The sequence below is a fragment of the Paramisgurnus dabryanus genome, chromosome 18, assembly GCF_030506205.2.
Source record: "Paramisgurnus dabryanus chromosome 18, PD_genome_1.1, whole genome shotgun sequence".
NCBI classification, from domain to species: Eukaryota; Metazoa; Chordata; class Actinopteri; order Cypriniformes; family Cobitidae; genus Paramisgurnus; species Paramisgurnus dabryanus.
In genome coordinates, this window is record NC_133354.1 from 3,455,845 (window position 1) to 3,482,885 (window position 27,041).

Consider the following 27,041-nt stretch of genomic DNA (forward strand, 5'->3'; position numbering starts at 1 on the left):
AACCCAGTAACTTAGTTTTGGTAAACCATTTTCTCAAGCATGTGAAAAAATAGGTAATTGAAAGTTGGCTCCCCTTGTGATGTCAGAAGGGGATAATACCGCCCCTTAATCTGCACTATCCAACCACGCCATGCCATTTAGAGCAGAGGTTGTCAAATGGGGGGTTATGACATTTTATAAAATACATTAATTTATCTTAAATTCTGTGTAATTAAACCTCAGAAAAAAGCAACAGCACTACATTGAATCATTTAATTTGTTTTGTTCAATTCAAATTCTAAGTTTGAGACTCCGTAATATCATGAATTTACTTTGGGGGGGCACAAAGGAATGCACAAGGGGGGTGCATGCCGAAAAAGATGAAGAACCACTGCTTTAAAGAAATAGTTCACCCCAAAATGAAAATTAGCCCAAATTTTACTAGGATTTCTTTTTTATTTGCCACTGCCGTAACCAAATGTAAATCGTTTTTTAAAGTTTCATTTAAAGTTTGGAGCTTTAAAAAAATGGGGCACTATTCAATGCCATTATACAGCTGAGAAGAACAATGACATTATTTAAAGGACAAGTTCAATATTTTACACTTAAAGCCCTGTTTTCAGATTGTTTATGATGAAATAGACGGTCTCGGGCCAGCATCATATGTCCAAATTTCAGTCAAAACCATTTTATTTTATCATAAACAATCTGAAAACAGGGCTTTAAGTGTAAAATACCGAACTTGTCCTTTAATATTTACATGTTTGGCTGAAAAGAAAAGCCACATACAGGACTCCAGACTAACTTTTTTCACTAGGAGCACAGTGGCCCCCAACTGAAAATTTTAGGGGCGCAACAAGAAAATTTAGGGGCACACACTGTAAATCAACATCCTAACCAAATATTCACATTTCTACTAATTTCCACTGTATTACTAATAAATACTTTAATGATAGATGCAGAAAGGAGCCCTGCATATACACCTTGGATGGCTTGAAGGTGTGTAAAATATGGGCTAATTTCATTTTAGGGTGATCTATTCCTTTAAATGACCGATTTTTGTGATTTTGGAGCTTTGTAATGTTGATCCCCTTTTAAGAAGATAACATGATGGCATTTTATTATAAAATTATTTGCTTGCATTCAACTGAAGAAAGGAAGTCATGTACATCTGGGAGTAGATTATGATAACTTTTATGATTTTCCAGTGAACTATTCCTTCAAGTCAAAAAAAATTACATAGCAGCATAAGGCGCTCACCTGATCTGTCTTGCATAGTTAAGCTCGATCTCTGATCTTTCCTTCACGAATTTGGTGTATTTTTCCACAAAGTCTATTCCCCACTGCGTATGCTTTTCTAGGTTATCAAACTGATCCTGTGAGAGAAAGAAAGAGAGAACATTTGATCATTAAAAAGCAAAAGTGTTTGACCACACGTTCACGGATAAGGAGACAAATATAATGGTGGTGATATTGCCGCTGTTCAGGGTCACCAACAAAGACATCAATCTACTGAGGTCAACAAGAGTTGGAAGCAAGATTTTGGACATATTTTGACGTAAAACTGAGCCTGAAAGGAATGGGGGTCTTTGTTCCCCCCATAAATGTCCAGCATTAAAAATCGTCTGTCATTTTGTAAAGATATAAGTGATTATACATACACAAAACATGAAAGTTAAAGTATGTTTAAAATAATAGTAGACAGGTTGCATATTTTCCATGAATGAGGAAATACCCAAAAGCTCAACTTATAGATGACCTTTTGTCAAACAATGGTGAATATTGAATAAAAAATGTAGTGCTGTGGTATTACAAAAGCACAGAGTAAAGTGCACCAGATCTAAAAACACAAACCAACACAAAAAGCTTGACTCTCAACCATCAACTTCACCACGTTTGAGATGTTCACAGTTTCCTTTCAAAAACCACAGGTGAACCTGATTCTATTAAAACCTGAAATCTGAGACAATCCTGCAGAATGACTCTAGTACATACTGTACTGTTCACCTATAGCTTACAGAAGTCTTATTAAATAAAATACATTCAACTTCCTGGAAAGTTTGTTGAAGCAATAGACGACAAGAGGCTGTGTGACAGGTAAAAGCTGTTTTTAGTGCCATGTCAAGCAAAAAGTGATAACAACGCCTAATAAACTACTACAGGTAAAAGATGGCAAATGCCATTTGCCTCAATTGTTAAGGCAATTGAACAACCCCTAAAAGATGTACAAGCACTGAGAAATAAAAAACAAAATATTATATGTTTAGATCTTATTATGAATGATTATTTATACACCAGTTTGGTCTGAATCGATAAAACACCTGGCTTGAATCTTTAGGTATTGACAAACAAAAATAATTTTTTTAATGTTCCTCTATTCCTCTTCTTCTTTTTACTTTTTCCCAAATTGCTCTGAAAGGTGCCGTAGAATGTAAAACTGTATTTAGCTAGGCATATATGAACAATAAGTTCTGTGCATGGTAATGACATATCGTGAGCCTCAAACAATATTGTTTCCTCCTTCTTATGTAACCTTGTGCATGCAAAAGATGGCTGAAAATAGGCCAATGTCAACATAACATAACATAAACCACAACGTTACTTTTGAGATGTATGCCCCCAAGTTGTGACAGCTGAGTTAGTGCTATATGCTAGTTAAAGTTATATGCTATGCTAACACAAACTTACACTGTAAAAAAAATCCGTAGAAATTGCAGCTGGGTTGCCGGTAATTTACCGTAGATTTACATTTATGTTTTTTACTGGCAATATTTTGTTCAAAGTTAAATGAAAATTAAACATTTACAAGTCTTTATCTATACAGAGTAAAACTAAAAAACAGCATCAAGCAAAACATTCTGGGAAACAAAATCTGGACCAAAAAACAGAAAAAGGTTGATGATGATTTCTGGTTCCCAGAATGCTTTGCATGAGGCTGTTATTGTATAGTTTTATTCTGTAAAGATAAAGACTTGTTAATATTTTAAATTTATTTAACTTTGAACAAACTCTTGCCAGTAAATAACATAAATGTAAATCTACGGTAAATTACCGGCAACCCAGCTGCAATAACATTGAAATTTCTACGGAATTTTTTTACAGTGTACCACTCAGAAATGTCCATTAACAATCTCCAAACAATTGATTATTCCTCAAAATCTGTATTTTTGTCTGATACAGGCTCAAACATAAGGTCTGTTTACACACACACAAAGCTACTGAAGGAGCTGCTCTGTGAAATAGCCAATCAGAGCAGAGTTCAACATTATTATTCATGACCCCTTCAAATAATTTAATAATAGACCATTTAACAATCTCCAAATAACTGACTATTCCTTAAAAATCTGTATTTTTGTCTGATACAGGCTCAAACATAAGGTCTGTTTACACACACACAGAGCTACTGAAGGACCTGCTCTGTGAAACAGCCAATCAGAGCAGAGCTCAACATTATTATTCATGACCCTTTCAAATAAGGTAATAATAGACCATTTCATTCTAAAGGCAAATCCTATGGTTGTAAATGGATATGTAAAAATGTTTTTGGATAATTTTTGCACGTAATAAAGCCATATACCTCCTATCTAGATATCAGAGAATAATTTTAAATATTATTTTAATGCATTCTTTGGCACATTTAAAATGTTGCAATATGTAAAATAACATGATCTGGTGCCACATGAGAATCTCAAAGGTTTTACAAATAACTTTATATTTACGAAAGCATTTGTGTTTTAAATAACACCAAAACCAAAATCCCTGATCTAAAGAATCCACAATGTAATATTTTATGATCTTTAAAGAACCATATAGCAACCCAATACAGCCACAATATCGTTCATAAGAAGTTCTTTACTGGAAGTGTCCAGACAAATACAAAAAGTAGCCTACATGAGAACATCGTGAAACACATTAAACAGAAACCATCACCAACTCATTGTCATGTCTTGAGTCACGTAGACATTTAAGATCACCTTGGTTTGACTGAAGCATCCCCCCATTTTGTCTTCAATCATCTCGACCTGAGGAATCCAGCCAGATCTTTCACTCACGCACTCGATATATCCACATAAACATTAGGCTACGTACACCTGAACACATCACATTCTCCATCCGATAGACACTGTTCCTGTTCAACGTGCTGTTACCTATCAGACAGGATGAGCGTACTGAAACTTGTGCATGTGTATGTGTGTGCGCGTGTGCACACAGGAAGTGGGTATTGATTTGTGTTACTGCACTATGTTACTATTTTTTAAATGTTATTGAAACCCATAAGAAAAAATCAAAGATGACAATTATCTCTCCTAGACATCGATGAAATGGAAACTGGAAAATTTCTCATGACAAATAAGACTGAAACATTTTGGAGTTTTAAAAGACATCTCAGCAATGTCACAAACTGAGCTCAGATTGGCAAAGTTTATCAATAAAGAGTCAATATTATTAAAGATTTCAACATGAACTCAAACATTTCCTATCAAATTTACCTAACCAGTATTTTTACCTGCCTTCCTATGCAATATTACACAACTATTTAACAACTGTCTTATTTGTTTCTAGTTTTATTTCACCTCTCAACGCAGCCTTTAACACATTTTGACCATAAAGAACCACACCGCTACACAAAGAGCTCAAGGTGCAAACTGTGATGTGATGAGAACCTGCATAGGCGGAAATCTTGGGGGGGGATAAGTCCACCCCATCTTCTAAAATATCATTAAAAACACGTGTTTTATAAATAATCTAAAGATTTATACTTTAAATAATTGTGTATGTAAAACAAAACAAATGCAAAGTTTAGAAACATTATGAGTCTCGCCTCCCTTGCCTCACAGTGGTTTGGTCCACTGACTGCTTTCTTCCTTTACCACATTTACTTCTAGATATTTAATATTAAAGGTGGGGTGCATGATCTCTGAAAGCCAATGTTGACATTTGAAATCACCTTCTTTTGATAGACCTGCCCCACACATACGCAACCCAGGCAATGATGACAGTAAGTTCACATGCCCCTTACTGCTGATTGGCTACAATTGTGTTTTGATACTCTGTCTAACTCCCTTTCCCCAAGTGTTTTTCAAAAATCATACACCCCGCATTTTACAAGATGCGTCACCTGTATTAATATGAATGGGGAGATCGCAAAGGTCAGTATGGCCGCTCTAGTCCCGTCTTCCAGAAAAAAGAGCCAATCACAACCGTTAAAGAATAACTTCCTCTTTGCACTTCAGCAGATTATGACCAAGGAGCAACCTTCCAATCACAATCATGAAGCAAACACAGTGACTTAAACTGCAATGCATATACTGGCCACTAGAGGCTCCAAAAGGGAGTCAATCCCAATTTAAGTCATGCCCAACTTAACAGCAGAAAATAATGTTTACAGCAGGGTACAAAAAGTGATTCTGGTCTATATTAGGGATGCACCGAATCCAGTTTTTTTGGGTTTGGCCGAATACCGAATCCACTGTTTAAGATTCAGCCGAATCTGAACCGAATACCGAATCCTACTCGCATCCTTATTCCATTAACACAGTAAAACACATTAATGAAGTAAACAACGTCCAAAGCAGTGTATTTTTCATTTTATTTGATTTTAACTGTAAAAAAAAGGATAGGCAACATTATGCCAGGATGACAAGTGGGAAAAACTATTTTGACAATTACCATAAGCCTAAGCATAATGAAAGCGATGCGGTGTGATGCGCTAGTTTTTTCCAGGTGCGTCCACGAAATGTGAACCGCCCCTAAGGCACACCGAAAAAAAATTTCTTATCTCCACGTCAGCACCCGATGTGTTTAATCAACGGCCACGTGACAGTGACCAGTGTAGCGCCAGCCTAGGGTTCGGTTTGGTGAAAAAAGAATCCAAACCCGAACCCTGTCAAAAAGCCCAGTATTTGGCCGAATCTGAATCCGAATCATGGATTCGGTGCATCCCTAGTCTATATAGCTAATTTTGCCCTTCATGACAACTGTAAGGGGGTGAATTTTTTTGTAACTCATCCGTTTAAATTATATTAAGCTTTGAATTTGTGCATAATTAATGGCGTGCCCACTTGAGTGACGGGTGAACTGCAACTGCTGTCACTAGGGTCGAGCTAGTTAAATCACAAAGTTAAATCCTGCGAGTAATCTAGAGCGAGGAACGCGATGCTTCGTGTGTGGTGTGTACGTCGCATAAGTATGCATATTAATTTATTTACCTGAAGTATTACGGTACATTCACATGGAGTGTAAGCGTTAACAATTCTCATTTACTTTCAATGGGTGACGTCATGCGTTGCCGAATAGAATTGGGGATCCGTCAACATCGCGTCACTGCCATTGCTCGCGGCAGATGTTGAACATTTCTAAACTTTTTAAGCGCCACCGCGTTCGTCAGCCAATTAGATCGCCTGGTTATGCAAATAACCTAGTGCGAGCCAGCCAATTATGTTTATGCAAGACCGAAGCATTTGTTTGGCGACTACTATGATTGGCTTTTGGCCACGCTTCAGACAAGCCTTCCGTAAAGCGTTCATGCTTTTGCCCCGTGTGAATGTACAGCTAATCTTCTTTATCTCTAAAAGTCTCTTTCATTAAAGATGCACACATGTAAAGTAGGTAGGTGGTGTTGTTTTGTGTTATTGTGTGTGTCTGTGTGGATCTGTGGGCAGATTTCCCTTTTGTTAAGGGGTCAAATTTTTTGAAAGCAGCTGAACGTAGGAGATACATTTCCACAGGGGAAATAGCTTCAGAGACTAAATTATATCTTGTTTTATATTTAAAAATACTTTAAAAAATTTTAACAGCAATTGCAACTCCACCTCCAGTATACAAAAAAAATGCGGGGCTATTTTCAACGCAGCGTTGGGACAAAAAGGGTCGAGCTCAGCCGTTGGTTTAAATTAACCCAGAAAATGTTTATATTTGACCCAACAATGGGTTAAAACGACGCAGGATAGGTTAAATTACAAACCAACATGCTCAAAGGTTCATCCCTTTTTGAGTATATTGTAAAACAAAATAGATTAACATAATATAAACAAAAAAATACTATATAAATAAAATCATCTAAATTTTAAAAAAAAATTCTTATTTAAGGATTTAAGGTAAATTTGCTGCATATTTCATAAAAAAATGCTGCATTGGGTCAAAAAGGGACAAACCCAAATGTTGGGTAAAACTAACTACATAAGAAAAGTTTATATTTGACTCCACAAAGGTTAAATTGCAACCCAATAGGTTGAGTTTGTCCCTTTTTGGCATTTTTAGCGTGTGGATATAAGCGACACAAGTCAAAGTCAAATTATATACCAATTACCCTCTGGTCCAGAATCAGTTTAGTCCATATTTCTTTAAATAACGGAGGTACCCCAACATCCATTGCTCCGCTAAAGCTTATGCAAAAGCAACCTCTCCTGGTCTGTCTGACAGTATTGGATGCACCAATAATCCAGCTTTTCCCTGTCTGATATTAAAGGTGGATTATAATCTAGAGATTTCTGCTCCAGTCCCCGCCCACAGCTTAAACCACACCCACTGTCACAAAGATATCATCCACATCTGGAGCAAATCTAATCATCTGTGCTCCAGATTTAACCTAGATCTGCTACTGATGATTTCCAATAGTGATTTATCATCAACAACACCCAGAGATCATCAGATATCTTTAGACGCACACAGTCACTCCCAGCAAACACATTTACATCAAAATATAAATGGAGCCATTAATGACGCTCTTATACAAATAAGAAATGCAACAACACAGGCAATTCACAGCGTTATGTAGCGTTCATCTCATCAGATGTTTTCCAGACACTCCATTGTGGTTTGGGGAAATGTATGATATTTTAAATGACTACAAATGTCCAGTTTGGTTATGTAAACACAGTACATTGAGAACAGACAGCAGAGGTGATTTTAGTAACCATATACATGTTGTAGTCTAACAGTGACAAGGTCTGCAATAATATCCTGCTGTGTACAGAGCTGGTGTGGATTAATGACGGTCACCGTAGGGTCACCCAAAACAGACACCCGACAGATAGCGGAGCACCTGCATCCGCTGTGCACTCGTGTGCTGGACACAAACGAGGGATCAGAGAGAAAGGAAAGGGTTCAGCGAGCACACTCGAGTGTAGGCGTCTGCGCTGCACACGTCTCAAATCAAAGAACTGCCAGATGATGACAGACCAAGTGGAAAAGAAGATGGAGAGAGTGACTCAGAGAGAAAGAGAGAGAGAGAGATAGTTCACCCAAAAATGAAAATACTGCTATCTTTTAAGCACACAGTTTACATAACCATTGACTTCAATAGTTTGTTTGTTGGAAGTCTATTGGTATCATCAATTGTGTGCTTACTATAATTTCTTAAAATATCTTTATTTTGTTTTATAACTCATACAGGTTTAGAACAACATAATGCAGCATGCACACCAAAGCGTTTTACGCCACCAGCTGGCGCATGTTTCCAATCCTGAGCGCTGAGAAGTGAAAACTGTTTAACTTTGGGTGAAATTCTCATTAATGTCACTTCTCACTCGGCCATCCAATCACATTGAAGGAGAGGTCGGACAAATATTACAACAACCAACCGGCGCATCATTCAACGACTGATAAACAAAGCAGAAGTATAGCGCTCAATTGAAAAATGCCAACAAGCGGGCACAGTCGGCGTCTGCCTGGCATTTTCATCAGCGTTTAAACGCTTTGGTGTACACACCCCTTTAGGATGATTAAGGGTGTTTTCACACCTAGTTCGTTTGAGCCCTCCAAATGCTCGCGGAGAAGTTCAGGGTGTATTTATGTGAACAAACCAACCCCCCTAAAAGGACCCAAAAGTGAACCAAACTCAGACCACGTCCGGTTTTGGGTTCTTTTGTGGTTCGATTTCTTTTTGAGATGTGAAATCAATAAGGTCCTGGTCCACTTCGTGTGTCGTTTGCAGATTGCTGCACAGAAATCTGGGGTCTGAGTTCTTATGAAGGGTCTGAGATCACTTAAGTTCTGAAGAGGACCTAAAAAAGGACTGGGTCCTCTTTTGAGTCCACTATATTGTGAACACCAAAAGGACTGAGGTAACATTCGGCTAGTTCCTTTTCTGGTTCACTTTAAGTGAACTGGGTTTGGTTCTTTTAAAATGAACTATATGTGAAAACACCCTAAATTAGGGCTGCAAATAACCATTATTTTTTATGGATTAATCGAGTGATTATTTTTTCAGATTAATCGAATAATCAGATTAAACCCTAAATATTTACTTAATTAGATTTTCACTTATTAAAGCTAAATAAGGCACTAAATTAGGGTACTTGCATGCATAAGTGTACTTTTAAAAGTCCAAAAGTCACTCACTACTGAGGTTTACTAATATAATCTTTTTGATTTTGATATTTTAAGCCTTAAAATAGGAATGCACCGAACATTCGGCCACCGGGTGTCCAAAAATGTGCTGTTTTGTGTATCCTTTAAAATGCAAATGAGTTGATCTCTGTACTTAATGGCAGTGTTGTGGTTGGATAGTGCAGATTGAGGGGCAGTATTCTCCCCCTACTTTTTATGAAAACCCAACAACAATTACAACAAAACAAATACAAACTCACTTTTATTAAAGTATGAAATGCAACCTTTATTAACCAGCGTTCTTTTGCACTTTTGCCAGATCCGCGTAAGAAACCAGCCCAATGGCCATTCAAAATTAGTCCAAAAGCATCCCAATGACTATTCACAGCCCAAATACCAACAACTAATGGACCAAATCCATCTCTAACCAGCAGAAACAAAAACAAAGAAGAAGCCCAAATCAGAACTCAGCCGAAAGGCAGGGGACCTGGCAACACAGGTCTGCTGGTTGCGTGGTGAAAAAAGAAATGCCAAATAAATGTGCAGCTTGCACTGTATGAAGACAAAGTGCAACAACAATTTAATAATTTTTAGGTGAACTATCTCTTTAAATAATATCCTGGCTCTTTACAGCTTTATAATGGCATTGGATAGTGCCCCATTTTAAAAGCTCCAAAAAGCACATCCATCCATCAAAAACTAAGCCATATGGTTATTAAATAACTTTCGAGGTGACGCAATAGGCTTTTGGATGGAAAATTTATATTTTAAACTTTATACTACGACCGTACACCTGTTCAAGAGATGTGAGGTCAGGCAGAAGCATGACAGTGAGTAAATAATGAAGCTTTTATTTTTAGAGGAGCTATCCCTTTTAAACACATGCAAATACACAAACTTGACATGCAGGCATTATGTCATCAGAGATGATGTCATCATTTACTCTGAATCAAGCATGAGGTCATGCTTAGCATTTGCAAACAATTTTCATAATTACTGTGTCAAGCTTAACAAAAGGGTAAAGCAATCGCACAGATGCTAACGCAACGCAAGCATGAGAAGAGCCGCACGGCATCTATTCCAGCGTCCAGAGACGCACGCACAGCTCCGCTCGGACTATAAATATCCACAGTGTGGTCTGATGGGACGCAGAGAGATCCTAGAGTTCAATCTTCTCCCATGATCTCATTACATCCAAAGATACTAAAGACTCGAGCTCTACTGCACTGACACCACCCGAATCTGCAATACTGCCTGTAAATACAGCAGATTATGACAAGCATCTGACAAGAATTATTGCCCACAAGCTTTAAGTATTAAACTTCTGTGTGTAACTCGCCCTGCACCATATGGGCTACAGACCTGAATGATTCTTTAAATCGAGCTGCTTGTTGAAGAGAGCTGTGCTGTTCCTTTAATAATCAAATAACAATGCATTTTACCAAGGCAGACGATAAAACAAGGGTAAAAAGATATATTTATGCAGATATCTAAAGACCAGAATAGCATAGAGTTTTGGGGTGTTCTTGTGACATCGACTAAACCACTTGGAAACCACAGAACACCATAGCAAACAAGTAGCAATGGGTCTGGAAACTACCTAAGATGATTTAGCATGGTGGTAAACCCCTCATACTTTACCTAGAAAATACCTAGTCTAGTTATTACTAGGACACAAAGATATGATTCTGAAAGCGTCTTGTACGGCTGTCACAACGATTAAATAATAATCTCATCGTGATTGTTTAACCTCATCGCAATGATTTCAGATCACCGCAATGATTGCACATCTCTCTAAAAAACACAAGGGGGAGCTGCAGCGCTTGTACAAATGATACAGAATCAGATTACTTTTAATGTGTGTTACGTGCATTAATAATTACTGCCAGGTAAACCTTGCAAAAGATTTAATTTAAATAATCACAACAATATGTGAAAATTATTTCATAAACAAAGAACAAATATTATTACAGTCAATTAATCGGCATAATCGTCAAAGCCCTAAAAAAAAGGCAATTAATCGTCATAATTTAGTAGAAAATTAACCACCAGGGAAATTTCATAACCGTGAAGCCCTAGCGTCTTGTATGGTTTAAAGGAGATCCCATTATGATTCACAGGGGTAGAAATTAATCTTCAACATTTTTCTTAAACATTAAATTCAAGAAAAATGTGCTTACCCCATTGGCAGATTTTTTTTTGCTTGTTTTATGCATAAAATCACTTAAATTAGAAATTTTTGACTTATTAAAAGCATCTTTATTAAAGAAATTTTAGGTATTTTTAATGAAAACAAGACAAAAATACTAATATACTAATATTAATACTTTATACTATTAATACTAATACTTTTTTCTTGAAAAAATTTTTTTGCAGTGCAAAATTACTGCACCAACCAAAGGTTTGGACAAATTACTATTTTTATTGTTTTTGAAAATAATATTAATAATCATATTCTAATATTAATGATTTCTGAAAGATTTTTAATGAGATTAATGAGCGTAAGTATCAGGATTCTTCAAAATTTCTTCAATAAATTCAACCATGTCTGCTTATGACCAAACAAAATGTTTATTTATCGTATTTTCTGGACTATAAGTAACACTTTTTTCATACTTTGGCGTGTCCTGGAACTTCTAGTCTGGTGTGACTTATACGTCAAAATGATTTCATATGAACCAAGAGAAACCATTACCGTCTAAAGCCACAAGAATCCGCTCTATGCTGCTCCTGTATTTGTGTGATTCAATGGATTCAGTGATGCAAAATGACTTCTGGACCTTTTTGAATTTGATTTGGCATGTCATGTTAATTTAGCCTATTTTACCTCCCAGGTTTGTTCTGTATACTATTGTGTATCTTATAACTGTTTATGTTACTTTAACATGTACCAATTTAGCCTGTTGTTCTGTGCTATTGTTTATTTGAAAAACTTGCCTTTACAGATTGTTCTTCGGCTTGGATTTTGTGAAATCATTTTCTAAATAAACGTGAGGTATAGTCCATTGGGACTTAAATATGCATTTTTGACTGATGTGACTTATACTCTGGAGCGACTTATAGTCCAGAAAATATGGTATGTTTGTAAATTCTATAGTTTATATACATTTCCAAAAAATTCCCAGAAATTCCCATTACGTTTCCAATTTGGAATATTTCCAAAAATCCCCAGATAAAGTTCCCATGGAAAGTTTCCGGAAACTTTTCCGCCTCTTTGCAACCCTATATCTGTGACCACAACAAGCAGAATATACTGGATCATGCTTGGAGAATGTGTAAACATTAATGTCTTATGTTTAACTGAACTGGAACCCTGGAAACATATGGAGCCTTATGTGTCTCAGATCTCAGATCAGCTGTCCTCCAGTGAAACACAGCCAATCATAACAAGGAATTTGTTTACATACAGAAATCTTAAAGCTACAGCAGTTGAAATACCGCTGGTGGTCCAAGAAACCTTTAATTTCATAACGTGAACAAACAATAGACTTGCAAAATGTAACAAAATGTAACTTGCAGATTATAACACACAATGCACACACATCAGCTTACCAACAATAGTCTCTACTGAAAAATCCAGCTAAGACCAGATATGCATATACTGGTCTTATCTGGATTTTTCAGTAGGGGTTGTGTGGTGTGTCTTAAATTGATTAAAGTATCTAAACAACACCAGTCATAAATAAGCAGGTCTTTTTATTGCTGTTTGTAAACTGTTTTCCCAGTCAAGCTCTGTGTGTAAACTGGACAAACATGTTTGCAAAGCACTGACTTATATCAATAATAGGACACAATTTTTCAAAGATGATTGCATACAATTACATTCAAAAGAAAATATGGGATTAAGCATAAAAAAGCAATGCCTGCCCTGTCTATATTGAGCTGCAGTTCCACTGCCAACCTCATGGGGCAGTAGAGAGGTGAGTATCAACACAAACAACTGTTACCATTACTGAACTGTCAATCAACACACAGATATGCACACATGCAGACATACACACATGGGCTAAAAGACTTCTTGTATGTTTACGTTAAAGTATTAAATACCACCTTAAAACCTCAAAATGCACATCAAAAAATACAAGTCACTTTTGTGATCAGATAAAGATTAAAGCACCGACCATCTTCAAAGTAGTTAAATTCCCCTCACATCTAAAGTGAATGATTCACACACAACTGACTGTAAATAAATGCAAGATGTAAAGCACAAAAGCATGTTGACCTGTCTATTTAAGTGCATAAAGTGATATGCATATCGCAATAGTTTGCAATAACTGCATAATTTTAATACTTCAAAAGTTACAGTCAGTGTTTAAGTTTGATGAGAGACTGGCGAGACAAAGAGAGTTATGCTTTCATTTCCCATTAAGAATGTGAAACAGGTATGTGGGTGGGTTATATAATTTAATACATTTTAAAGCATTATCATATCGCATTTCTCTTTAATATTGTGCAGCCCTACTGTAAAGCAAGTTTTACGGACCTAGCTAACTTAATTTTTCTCCAATTTTCCCCTCAGTAAAACAACAGAAAGGTTTAAGGTTGGTGGGAACTTATAGACAAAATACACATGACAATGATATTTCCTTTACCTTGAAAAATATTTGTTCAAACATTTGGCACTTATAGCAATTTAAGTCAAGTTGACAAGTTAAAATTGTTTAACTTAAAGGGACACTCCTCATACTCATAGGCTAATTTTTCAGCTCCTCAAGAGTTGAACATTTGAATTTTAACTTTTTGGAAACCATTCAGCTGATCTATGGGTCTGGAAGTACCATTTTTAGCATAGCTTAGCATAATCCATTGAATCTGATTAGACCATTAGCATTGCGCTACAAAAATATTTGTAGTTTTTTTGTAATTTGAGTTTCAATATTTTTCCTATTTAAGACTTGACTCTTCTGTAGTTACATTGTGTACTAAGACCGACAGAAAATGTAAAATTAGCAATTTTCTAGGCAGATATGGCTAGGAACTATACTCTCATTCTGGTGTAATAATCAAGGACTTTGCTGCCGTAACATGGCTGCAGCAGGCGTAGTGATATTACTTTTAATTTTCCATCGGTCTTAGTACATGATGTAACTACAGAAGAGTCAAGTTTTAAATAGGAAAAATATCCAAACGCTTTGGTTATTTTTAGCGCGATGCTAATGGTCTAATCAGATTCAATTGATTATGCTAAGCTATGCTAAAAGTGCTAGCGCCAGACACGGAGATCAGCTGTATGGATTCCAAAACAATAAAAATTAAATGTTTAACTCTAGGGGAGCTGAAAAATGAGCATATTTTCAAAAAAAGTGGAGTGTCCCCCTTTGCTACGTTAACAAAAATATATGTTCATATGATACCATTTCATACAGTGATGTCCATTCATAAAACCTCCAGATGTACTTGTCAGGATGAAATAATACTAAAATACACATTAAATGTGATAAAGCAGTGACGAATTTCTTCTATTTTAGCATTCTGTCTCTCAGGAAAGCTAAAATAACACTTAAATTCTTCTGACCTAAAAACAGCAGAGACAGGAAGTGGCTTTGAGAAGGTGCAGATGTGTATGTGTGTGTAATAATAGCATTACTGTGTAGTGACTGATGGCCTTATTAACACATGGACATAGTGTGAATATCCGTACGTTTGCATTATTGCTCACACAAACGTTCAGGATGTAACTCACTAAATATGAACCTGACTCGTGTTTAGGGTTGGGTATCGGTTGGGTTTTATTCGATACCAGTACCTACTCGGTATTTCTTTAACGGTTCCGGTTCTTATATCGGTAGAAAAAAAGGCACACACGTTGTCAAAAAACCAACTTTTATTTACTGGAACTTTTTTATAATAAATAAATAAATAAATATATATATATATATATATATACTTCACATGCAAAAGCCTCTAAATGCCATCTGAGATGTTCTTCTAAAATGAGCATTTTTATCAAGCTCATATATTTTGGATCAGTAATTTCATTTTAATGACAATTAATATGTAATTTTCATTGACATTAAAGTGAAATGAAAATCTCAGATGGCATTTTAGAGGCTTTTGCATCTGAAGTCTTCATATCGGAACACCAGGTGGCGGTAAAGAAAAGTCAGGAACCGAAATCAGGCACCGAATTTTTCATTCATATTCGGTCTGGTTACTACCGTTTACGTTAGAACCGGTTCCCTATTGGCACCGATTTTCGGTACCCAACCCTACTCGTGTTGTATGTTGAGGAAGTGTTTGGATGATGAAACGCGTAAGAAAAGAGAAGATAAGACTCAGATGAGATTCTTAGAGATGAGCACTTATGCATGGCCTATAAACCACAGCTTGGGAAGTCACACATTTTCTTTAAAAGTCCCAAAATGCACAAACACATTGTGCATTGTGTGCATTCAACATGTGTCGATGGGATTTTTTAATCATCATGAGATGTTTTGAAGTCACTCTCTTTATAGAAAATAAAACTGTCTCTTTCCCATTCAATGGCTTCTGTTCTTTGTCACTGGTGCTTGTAGGCAGTTTGCATTCAGAGAGAAATATTTGTGCGAGATGTCGTCCAGTGTGTGTGTGCGTCTGTGTGTGTGTGAAATGCCAATCCATTTGTCTTTCACACAGGGTCTTTGTGTTGCAGAAAAAGGCAGAACTGAACTACTGTGCTCTTTCAGTCATGATACACAGAGAGGTCTCTCAAACGCACACTTGGATAGTCGTATCACTAATATTTGCCTTTGTGACATGAAAAAGCCAAAGATAAACACACACCATAGTGCTCAGAAACACCCCATCGATTTAAAGAACCCAAGAGAACATCTCTGAAACGTTACCGCAATTGCTAACACCATAAATCTCACATTACTAGAAATCCCTCAACATCCGTTAACACACAATGCCATCAAACTGGTTCAAACTGCTTTATGCTTGGTGTTGGTCAAGTTGGTTGATCAGCAATGCGTAAAACATTCGGTGAGGCTTATTAACCACCTGCATGGCTTTTTTTGATAAAGCTGGTTGACCAAACTCTTCACTAACACTGAGAGAAAGAGAAGTTCATGAAGGTGATTTGCATATTTGCACACTTCCTGAAGTTTGACTAAGCGTGAGTTCTCAAAATAGGAAATGGAACGGTTTGGGGTGGAGTCAAGCCTGTCTGTCATATTTAACACCCATAACAGAAAGCTGGAATTTGAGTCGCTTGATAGAAATGATGACACATTTTTGGTCTTCCTGTGTTATCTAAGCCACACAAACTGAATGGTTGTTCAAAATCTAGAAAAAAATCACACTAATAACTATTCTCGGAGAACCACAATGAAATGTTTTAAAGGATTAGTCCATTTTCTTAAAAAATCCAGATAATTTACTCACCACCATGTCATCCAAAATGTGTATGTCTTTCTTTGTTCAGTCGAGAAGAAGTGATGTTTTTGAGGAAAACATTCCAGGATTTCTCTCATTTTAATGGACTTTAATGGACCCCAACACTTAACAGTTTTAATGCAGTTAAAAATTGCAGTTTCAAAGAACTCTAAACGATTTAAACAAGGCATAAGGGTCTTATCTAGCGAAACGATTGTCATTTTTGGCAAGAAATATAAAAAATATGCATTTTTAAACCACAACTTCTCGTCTTCCTACGGTCCTGTGACGCGCCAGCGCGACCTTCCGTAATTGCGTAAGCATGTCGAAAGGTCACGCGTTACATACATGAAATGCACATTTGCGGAAAATTGTAAACAATAAACTGACACAAAGACATTAATTAGTATCATTCCACAAACAAGGTTGTAGGAACGGTCCTCGTTCTCCACACTGGGGCGTAGTTTTGCATACGTCATCCGTGACTTGAAGTGATGACGTATTGTGTGAGGTCGCGCTGGCGCGTCACAGGACCGGAGGAAAACAATAAGTTGTGGTTTAAAAGTGCATATTTTTAATTTTTCTTGCCAAAAGTGACACTCGTTTCGCTAGATAAGACCCTTATGCCTCGTTTGGGATCGTTTAGAGTCCTTTGAAGCTGCAATTTTAAACTGCATTAAAACTGTTAAGTGTTGGGGTCCATTAAAGTCCATTAAAATGCGAAAAATCCTGGAATGTTTTCTTCAAAAAACACAATTTCTTCTCGACTGAATAGGAAAGACATCAACATTTTAGATGACATGGTGGTGAGTAAATTATCTGGATGTTTTTTTAAATGGACTAAAAATCCAGTTTACGACCTTAAAACCATCGGTCATGTTTTATCAATTTTAGCTTGTGGTCTTTTGAAGCTATCAAAAATTTTGTTATTTTACTTGAACCGATGATCAACTTGCATAAACCAAGTAGCACATCCAGTGCTCTGAGCGACATCACACAAAAGCAAACCAGAACAACCAGCCGAGGGATGCGGTCACTAACTATGACTACTTACATCGCTGACCATCTTCATGTGTAGCATCTTCTGCAAGTACTCCTGCAATGGGGTAAGATGAGGAGGTGAGGTGAGGTCCGGGTCCTCCATGATCCATCGCAATGAACACACCGATCGGCGTCGGTTCAAAAAATCATGAAGCTCATCGTGCATCATCATCAACGACCCTCACGCAAAAACAACCAAATTTCAACCTAAGGCTAAGAATGTGCCACTAAAAACTAAACTCAAAAGCATTGATTTCTGTTTCTAGTGAAAAATATATTCCTATTTCTCCGTTCAAGGAGAGAAAAAAGTTTCTACTGATCTGCTGCAGAATGTGAGTGATTACCCATCATGCACTGGGGGATTTTGTAATGCAATGAACTTTGTTTGTCTGTAACTGCTTATTAAGCAGATTACCAGCTATAATTCGACTCAAGGAAACAGACGCAATTGTTAACTAACAATTTATCCAGACGTAAACATATCACTTCAAAAACACAATCCGCATACACCCATCCTTCATTATATTTAAGCACATTGTTGCACGTCCAACTTTTTTTCTAGTGCCAAATTATTTTGATTTATTCAATTACATAATTTCTGACTTTACCTCCACAGACCTAAAAAAATTAGATTTTCACAAGTCATAAAACTCATAAATGAAATTTTGAGGCCATTAAGCGTTATTAAACCGATATGGTGGGGTATGATGTGGAAAACAGGATTCCCACACCTTAGTTAACTTCAAATTCAAGGACCTTTCAAGGACTTTCCAGGTCCAATACCCTCAAATTCAAAGACTAAATGTGGGGACACATTTCAAGTGAGAGCAAGGTTACATCGTGTTACTTTTAAAGATACATTGTTACAGTTCCCTTTTGCGGTGACACTTTGGGGACGCCTCCAAGGGTAAGTAATCAAATTCAACCAATGGTGAAGCTTAACGACAAAGACAGGGGGACACGGGAGCCATGAAGTATATCGATATCTGAAATATTGCCAAAGACGGCGTTACAGGGACGCACAAAGTATGGCAAGTAAGACGCAGCGTCTCAATCCCTTCTCAGGGAACAACAGTTACATACGTAACCCGAGACGTTTTCATGTGTCAAACACAACTATGCAAAAAAGCATTTTGGTATGAATCAACATTCACATACAGAAGATATAAGCATGTAAAGCAAACAGTTTAGCACGTGTGCTTAAAAAGTCTAGAATTTTTATGATATTATCCTACACTATACTGTACAGGTAATATATGGATTTTTTTCCTGAAAACGTCTTGCATAAAATAGATTCAAGCACTTTCAATGACCTGTATCCATGTATGTATATTTTCAAAAACTTCCCAGGGCCTTGAATTTTTCCCCCAGATTCACAAACTTTCAAGGACCCACGGGAACCCTGGGAAAAGCTTAAAATGTAAGTGTTGTAATATGGAAACAGGATGGTAATGGCACAGGCTGCACATACATACAGTACTGTGCTAAAGACTTTTTTTAGGTGTTTTTCTTCATGTGACAGAATAAACATGTTATGCATGGGTATGCATGCATGTGTGTGTGTGTGTGTGTGTGTTGTTGGATTTGCAGGGATACTATACTGGTATGTGTGGTATGCGTTCCAGTAAAACCTAATATGCATGCACACAATCTAAATATTCAGTCTGCCAATCTGAAGAGGTGAGAGTGAAATGCTAAATTTAGACCCATGCTCTCTCTTTTATACACATGCATGCACACAGTACTCAAATGAACCGCTTAGCAGAAGAAAGCGGGTGAACCCGTTTATCTCAGGTTATAAATCAATTGTAATGAGATTGAATACAATAAGAGATTAGCCGTGCATGCATCCCTTCAACCTAACTTAAAAACTGATACTTATCCAGACCGAACAGAACAAAAATGGATGACTGGGTCAGTATCAGCATATTAAAATCTGTCTTGCAGACACAAAGTCTATATACTTTTACATTACGTAAGACAAGAATTAAAGTAGGAAGAGAAAACTGTACCCTTAATCCTTTCTACCTACACCTCATACAACAAATACATCTGGAATTAATCAGTAAATAGCAAACATCTGGCAACCCTATTAACCATACACACATCACAGCTGTGACTGCGTATAGACTTACAACAAATCAACCATGCTAACCTTGCAATGCTGCCAAATACTACAGTTACCACCGCTATTGTTTTTTTTACTACTATCAAAATAGTTTATGGTTTTAAAGATGTCCTATGAGATCTCCAAAAATTTTTACTTCATGCTATTTAATTTTGTAAACCGTTATGGGTGATATAAATTTACCACAGTTTTATTGTTATAAATAGGCTACCATGGTAAATATTTTTAATGGGTGGTACATTTGTGTTTGTCCTGCGAATCGACGTCAAACTCTATGGCCTCTTGTCTTACAGAACGTTCTCTTAGTAAGATATTGAAATAAGCACTTGTTACTACTTCCTGTTTCTGACTCTTACTTCCTCTTCCCCAACGATACAAAGAGGATCTAAAAAAACACAATCTCTGCCTTGTGTCCTAGAGAGAAGAGAAAACACTTTTAGCCGCAAAACTAACTTTAAAATGTATCATTCATAATACGCCCACTGTAAAGGCCAACCTCAAACTAAAATAAATTAAACGAGAGCTAAAAGCATTTTCAAGAATCATGACATTAGCATACTAGTTTAACTTTGCTATGACATTTGCGCAGTATTCGCTGAAGTACTGTGTGGTATGATGCCATCTTTCAGCGTTACACACAAATACGTTTATTACTAAATTCGCTCAAATTTTGGTTTGGTCTGAGAAATGCCCCATCTGCTGTTGTTTCCATGGTAACAGATCGTTCTGTGATCAGACAGGGAGGACACAAGAAATGAAATCCTAGGTTTAGTGAAAAGGGAAGTTGTTCAGTTGACAACAAAGGATAAACATGGAAGTGAGAAAAATGCATAAGAAAGATGTAACAGTATGCAATACTTTTCAAAAATGATGGGTTCTGCATGTTTTCATCTTAGAAATAAAACCCAATGTTTGTGTCTACTGTTACATTTACTATTTTTAAATACAGCAGGCAGTATACAGTCTAAGTAAGTGTGGTAGTGTACAGTCTAAAATGTGTAGAGTACATTCTAAAGTGTGTACTGTGTAGTAAACATTTAGGGTTGTAGATTGTACATTTAAAAGTGTGAAGTGTACATTCACAAGTGTGTATTGAACATTCAGGGGTGTAGATTTTACATTAAAAAGTGTGCAGTGTACATTCTGAGGTGTGCAGTGTACATTTAGAAGTGTGTAGTGCACATTCAGTGTATATTTTGAACTTTGTAGTGTACATTCACAAGTGTGTAGTGACCATTCATGGTTTGTAGATTGTACATTAAAAAGTGTGCAGTGTACATTAAAAAGTGTGCAGTGTACATTCTGAGGTGTGCAGTGTACATTCAGAAGTGTGTAGTGCACATTCAGCGTATATTTTGAAGTGTGTAGTGTACATTTGAGAACTGTGCAGTTTATGTTCTGAAGTATGTAGTATACATTGTTAAGGGTGTAGTGTACGTTTAACAATGTGGAATCTGGAGTGTGCAGTGTACATTCTGAAGTGTGCAGTGTACAGTATTAAGTGATTAGTGCTGATTTTATAGTGTGCTGTGTACACTTTATAGTGTGCAGTATGAAGTGTGTAGTACACATTCTGAAGTGATTAGTGCCAATTCTATAGAGTGCAGTGTACATTTTGTAGTGTGCAATATGAAGTGTGTAGTGCACATTTTGAAGTGTGCAGTGTACAGTATTAAGTGATTAGTGCTGTTAGCATAGTGTGCCGTGTACATTTTGTAGTGTGCAGTATGAAGTGTGTAGTACACATTCTGAAGTGATTAGTGCCAATTCTATAGTGTCCAGCACACATTTTGTAGTGTGCAGAGTTTGGTATGAAGTGTGTAGTGCACATTCTGAAGTGTGCATTGTACAGTATTAAGTGATTAGTGCTGTTTTCATAGTGTGCCGTGTACATTTTGTAGTGTGCAGTGTGCAGTATGAAGTGTGCAGTACACATTCTGAAGTGATTAGTGGCAATTCTTTAGTGTGCAGTGTACACTTAGTAGTGTGCAGTGTACAGTATTAAGTGATTAGTGCTGATTTTATAGTGTGCCGTGTACATTTGATAGTGTGCAGTATGAAGTGTGCAGTACACATTGTGAAGTGATTAGTGCCAATTCTATAGTGTCCAGTGCACATTTTGTAGTGTGCAGTGTTCGGTATGAAGTGTGTAGTGCACATTCTGAAGTGTGCAGTGTACAGTATTAAGTGATTTGTGCTGATTTTATAGTGTGCCGTGTACATTTTGTAGTGTAAAGTGTGTAGTATGAAGTGTGCAGTACACATTCTGAAGTGATTAGTGCCAATTCTTTAATGTGCAGTGTACACTTTGTAGTGTGCAGTGTACAGTATTAAGTGATTAGTGCTGATTTTATAGTGTGCTGTGTACATTTTGTAGTGTAAAGTGTGCAGTGTACATTTTGTAGTGTAAAGTGTGCAGTACACATTCTGAAGTGATTAGTGCCAATTCTTTAGTGTGCAGTGTACACTTTGTAGTGTGCAGTGTACAGTATTAAGTGATTAGTGCTGATTTTATAGTGTGCCGTGTACATTTTATAGTATGCAGTGTACAGTATGCAGTGTGTAGTACACATTCTAAAGTGATTCGTGCCAATTCTATAGTGTGTAGTGCACATTTTGTAGTATGCAGTGTGCGGTATGAAGTGTGTAGTGCACATTCGAAGTGTGCCAAGTACAGTAGTGATTAGTGTTGTTTTCATAGTGTGCCGTGTACATTTTGTAGGGTGCAGTGTGCAGTATGACGTGTGTAGTGCACATTCTGAAGTGATTAGTGCCAATTCTATAGTGTGCAGTGTATGGTATCAAAATGTGCAGTGTACATTTTGTAGTGTGCAGTACTATGAAGTGTGTAGTGCACATTCTGAAGTGATTAGTGCCAATTCTATAGTGTGCAGTGTATGGTATGAAATGTGCAGTGTACATTTTATAGTGTGTAGTGCACATTCTGTAGTACGCAGTGTACAGTCTGAAGTGTGCATTGTACAGTCTAAAGTGTGTAGTGCAAATGAGAATCAGTCTGGGAGTTGAAGGTGAGTTCACAAGCATAGAGAGAAACCAAAACCTTTATCAGTTTACCAGAGATTCTGCTCACAAAGCTGCTATTCATACAAACTGTTCATGTGTTTCACAGACCTATCAAACTGAGTTAATGCAACACACTACAGATATCTAATCTTACAAAAAGAAAAGTTAAATCATTGGCAATGAAGTCAACTTTCAACAACAAGCCTACAAAGGCGGTGCAATGGTCTATAATAATAAAAACACCATGGTACTGTTGAGGGTGTTGATATCCAGATTCATATATTGTACTACACCAATTTGCATGCCATATCAAAGAACAACATGATACTATTGTGGCAAAACATGGTAGCATGGTACTGAAAACATAGTAATACTGTGTTGTGATTTGCATACATATGTCTGAAACTATTTTCATAATGATTATTGAACACCAGCATGATGTGAAATCTTGCTTTGAGTTACGGTCCTGTCTTGAATTAAAAAAGATTTCCTCATTTGACACAGCGATGCACATTTCTCATCTTTGCGATATATTAGGGGAAACGCTTGCACCGCACAGATATTTATTTAGCTGCCTGGGTGGTCGCTAGGCAACGACAGGGGAAGACGGAAGCGTTACACACGCTGCACACATAGGTGCATCTCACAATCTGATACAAATACACAAACAGCTTGCTTTGAACAACATATAAGTACCATGGTATTGTGATGGTATTTGATACACTATATGGCATTTAGAAGTCTTTGGTTACCATAAAAACCTTGGCTTAAAATCCAAATATTTGGATCGATCTCAATGCAAACTACAAAAATGACAACAATTTAACTAAAGAATGTCATGTATTTCACAGAAGAGAGGCTGAGATTTCATCTTCAGTCCAACAGACACCAAATAAGTGCTGAAAACAACAAGCAGAGAGTCCCAAAATAGAGTATGCGAGCTGCCGATGGGGGTATGCATACTTTTTCATTAAAGACTAAAATAACCTTTATAACCGAGTTTGTGTATTTCTCAGAGGAAAAGTAGCAATATTGTGTGCCCTCTCTAGTGATACACTCCAACCAATATATCTTTAATATAAAAAGCGTGATTGTGTATCGTAATACCAGGTGTAAACAGGGCCTAAGATGCATTTTGGTCGATCGGATCACAATTGGACGACACTAAGTGTAAATGGGTTGTGAAACGTTTTGAGCTTGTCAACTTTCAATCACATTCAGAGGTAGTCGAAAACTCATGTGGGTTATTCTCACGAAATTAGACTTATGAGGTGTCATGAAATATTTTGATACAATTTTCATTACCACAACGTGTCCATGACTGGATTTGGGTTCTTTGACATTAAAATATTCATAATTAAAAAAATCTAAAAAAATAAAAAGCTTCAGTGCATGTTATACTATAAACATTTACAGTAAAGAAACATGTGTGATCATTGGTAAATGTAGAGACAATAATAAGGAATTTAAATGTGTCCAAGACCAATTTTCTCATCCTCCGCAACAATTTTCAATCATTGTTTAAGCCCTCAAGGAACTAACATTTAAAAAAAAAATTTGGAAGGGACATAATTGACTGTGACACCAGGTAAGCAGTTCTTATTTTTTCTCTCCAGATAAAACTTGAAATTTTGTTTGTCATAGTACCTAGAAAGTTTTTTTGTTCTCATTACCGAAACATGAGTTTGTTATACTATAAACATTTACAGTAAAAAAACATGTGGTGTTTGGTGATCATTGGTAAATGTAGAGACAATAATAAGAAAAATAAATGTGTTCAAGACCAATTTTCTCATCCTCCGCAACAATTTTCAATCATTGTTTAAGCCCTCGAGGAACTAACTTTTTTTTTTAAATGTTGGAAGGGACATAATTGACTGTGACACCAGGTAAGCAGTTCTTATTTTTTCTCTCCAGATAAAAGTTGAAATTTTGTTTGTCATAGTACCTAGAAAACTTTTTTGTTCTCATTACCAAAACATGAGTTTGTAAATGCATATATTTAATGTAATATCATGTTGCGGTAATGATACTTTTTTATAATGATAATCTAAAAATTTTTAATTATTCTATAGGAAATATTTTTTAAATCCTCTAAAAATAAAGGTTATAATAAGTTCAGACCTTAATCTTACATGTGCAAAAAAAAATTGGCTTCAAGGGCTTTTTAAAAATTCTGATGCTGGACACCTTCTTAATCTGGATTTCGTGAGAATCACCCATTCGGATTGCTTTTGTGGTGTAGACGCTCATGTGGTCGAATGCATACTAGAGGTCCAAAGAAATGAAATCGCTCGCGACACTTCCTGTAATCACGTCACTACTAGAGCAAGCTCCTGATTGGTTAACGCGGCGTGAATATCCTCCAAAGTTTTCAAATTGTGCGTTTCCTGTGTCCTAATACCAGGTGTAAACAACAGCATGGATTTTTTCCCATGCACATATCTTTTTTTTGTAAAGCAGTATCACTGTGTGCCTATTTCAGACAAAAGTCATAATGACACATGCATTGATGTGTGTTTAGGAGTAAAATGCATATATTCTTTACAGGAGTCACACAGTCGAGGTCTCTTCTCTAATTTGAACACAAAATACAGACATTTAAAAGGTGCCCCTGTAAAGATCATTTCTGCAGGTAACCAGATATTATCCGCGCACTGAAACAAACACAGGGTATAAGAGGAAGTCAACAATTTATAAACTAGACACTGAAGTCGAGAAGACTAAAACAGAAAGATATATGAAACAAAACCGTGTTGACTGAACTGTTTAAGAGTGGATGGGATATTTCAAATCATGTTTAACAGCTGAAACATGAGATCAGATTTCATTTACACTTTAAAGAATAGCGCACCCAAAAATAAAAATTCTGTCACCTTTTACTCTCATGTCATACGTGAAGATATGCCATGACAGGTTTTACATTAACACGATGAACAAACAAGGTCTGACTTTGACTGTAAAAAGCTAAATCTTACACAAGGTCACACACATTGTCTTTCCCTGTGTCCAAAATTGCCTACTTCCATAAAATAAGTTAAAATGATCATGCATATTAAAAAATTCTTTCAGTATGCAAACATAATGTTAGAATACCTGGATGGTCTACTGCATCTGTCGAGATTTCTTAGTAGGAATCAGATGGACAATTTTCAATCCCATGATGCAACAAATATAAAAAAGTTATAAAACTGGAAGCTAGGCATCTCTTTTCAGGTGTAAGTAATAGGCTATACGTACCAAAAATGTTTCTTTGTGGTTAAATTGTAACAACACCTGAATAAATTATATTTGTGGGTGTTATTACGTTGAAAGGTTGACAAACAAAGGCATCACATGACAATGACACCATGACAATGGTGGAGTTAGTTTGTCATGAATGCATGCATACCGTTTTAAAAAAAGTAGATACTTCATCTAATTCACTAGTATGTATGTATGTACTGTCATAGTATGCGATATAGGAACCAAAGTCAAAGTATGTCTCAAATAATGTGACTTAAGGCTGAAGTATGGTCCACTTTTTACGTGAGAATCCGCGTGACATAATTTTTTTCATCTGAAGAGTGCACGTCCGCTTAAATTGTACGCATAGGTCACGCATGCACGTACAAGTGAATGTGACAAAAACGGTTTGGCAAGATGAGAAAAAAAAAAAAAATTTGTTTTAAACGCATGCATCAGGTTAATTTCAATGCACAAAGTTTATTTATGATAATTTTATGCCATAAAAAATTATATTTGCACCATTTTTATGAAAGTTAAGACTGAATGGACCTGAAAATGTCAAGTGGTGTAACCACCAATTGTGCCAAAGAATGAGAAATAATAAATATTTTATCCACTTTGATGGCATAATCATAAAAAACAATCATTTTAAAATATTTTATTAGTTATTTCTAAATGTAAATTTGTATGCGTTTTTGTAATGTTTGTCCTGACATATGCTAAAAACAGCTCAGTTTTCTAAATAATCTTTGATAAAATGATGTAAAAATGTATGTAACAAAATCATACTACACTTAAACTACATGAATATATTTTATTATATTAAGAGTATATATCATATTTTGGTATGAATAAATGTATATTTTAATTTAAAAAATACTAGTTACACAAACTGACACAGACTGGTTACACCACATTTAAATTTTTGTAATTATCTCCAAATATTTTTGCAAAA

At 36.3% G+C, this 27,041-nt stretch overlaps 1 protein-coding gene across 22 annotated transcripts in view; it reads right to left on the bottom strand.

Moving 5' to 3' along the window:
• The window catches only part of fnbp1b (formin binding protein 1b), a 92,185-nt gene that overhangs the window by 51,462 nt on the left and 13,682 nt on the right, over positions 1–27,041 (bottom strand). For 21 of the 22 annotated variants that reach the window (XM_065243875.2, XM_065243874.2, XM_073812597.1 and 18 more), the window contains exon 2: positions 1,240–1,355. In XM_065243875.2, coding sequence (XP_065099947.1) covers positions 1,240–1,355 — 116 coding nt within the window. Of the gene's footprint in view, positions 1–1,239; positions 1,356–3,953; positions 4,125–27,041 lie in introns of those variants that run through there. The other variant, XM_065243873.2, reaches the window with a different exon arrangement.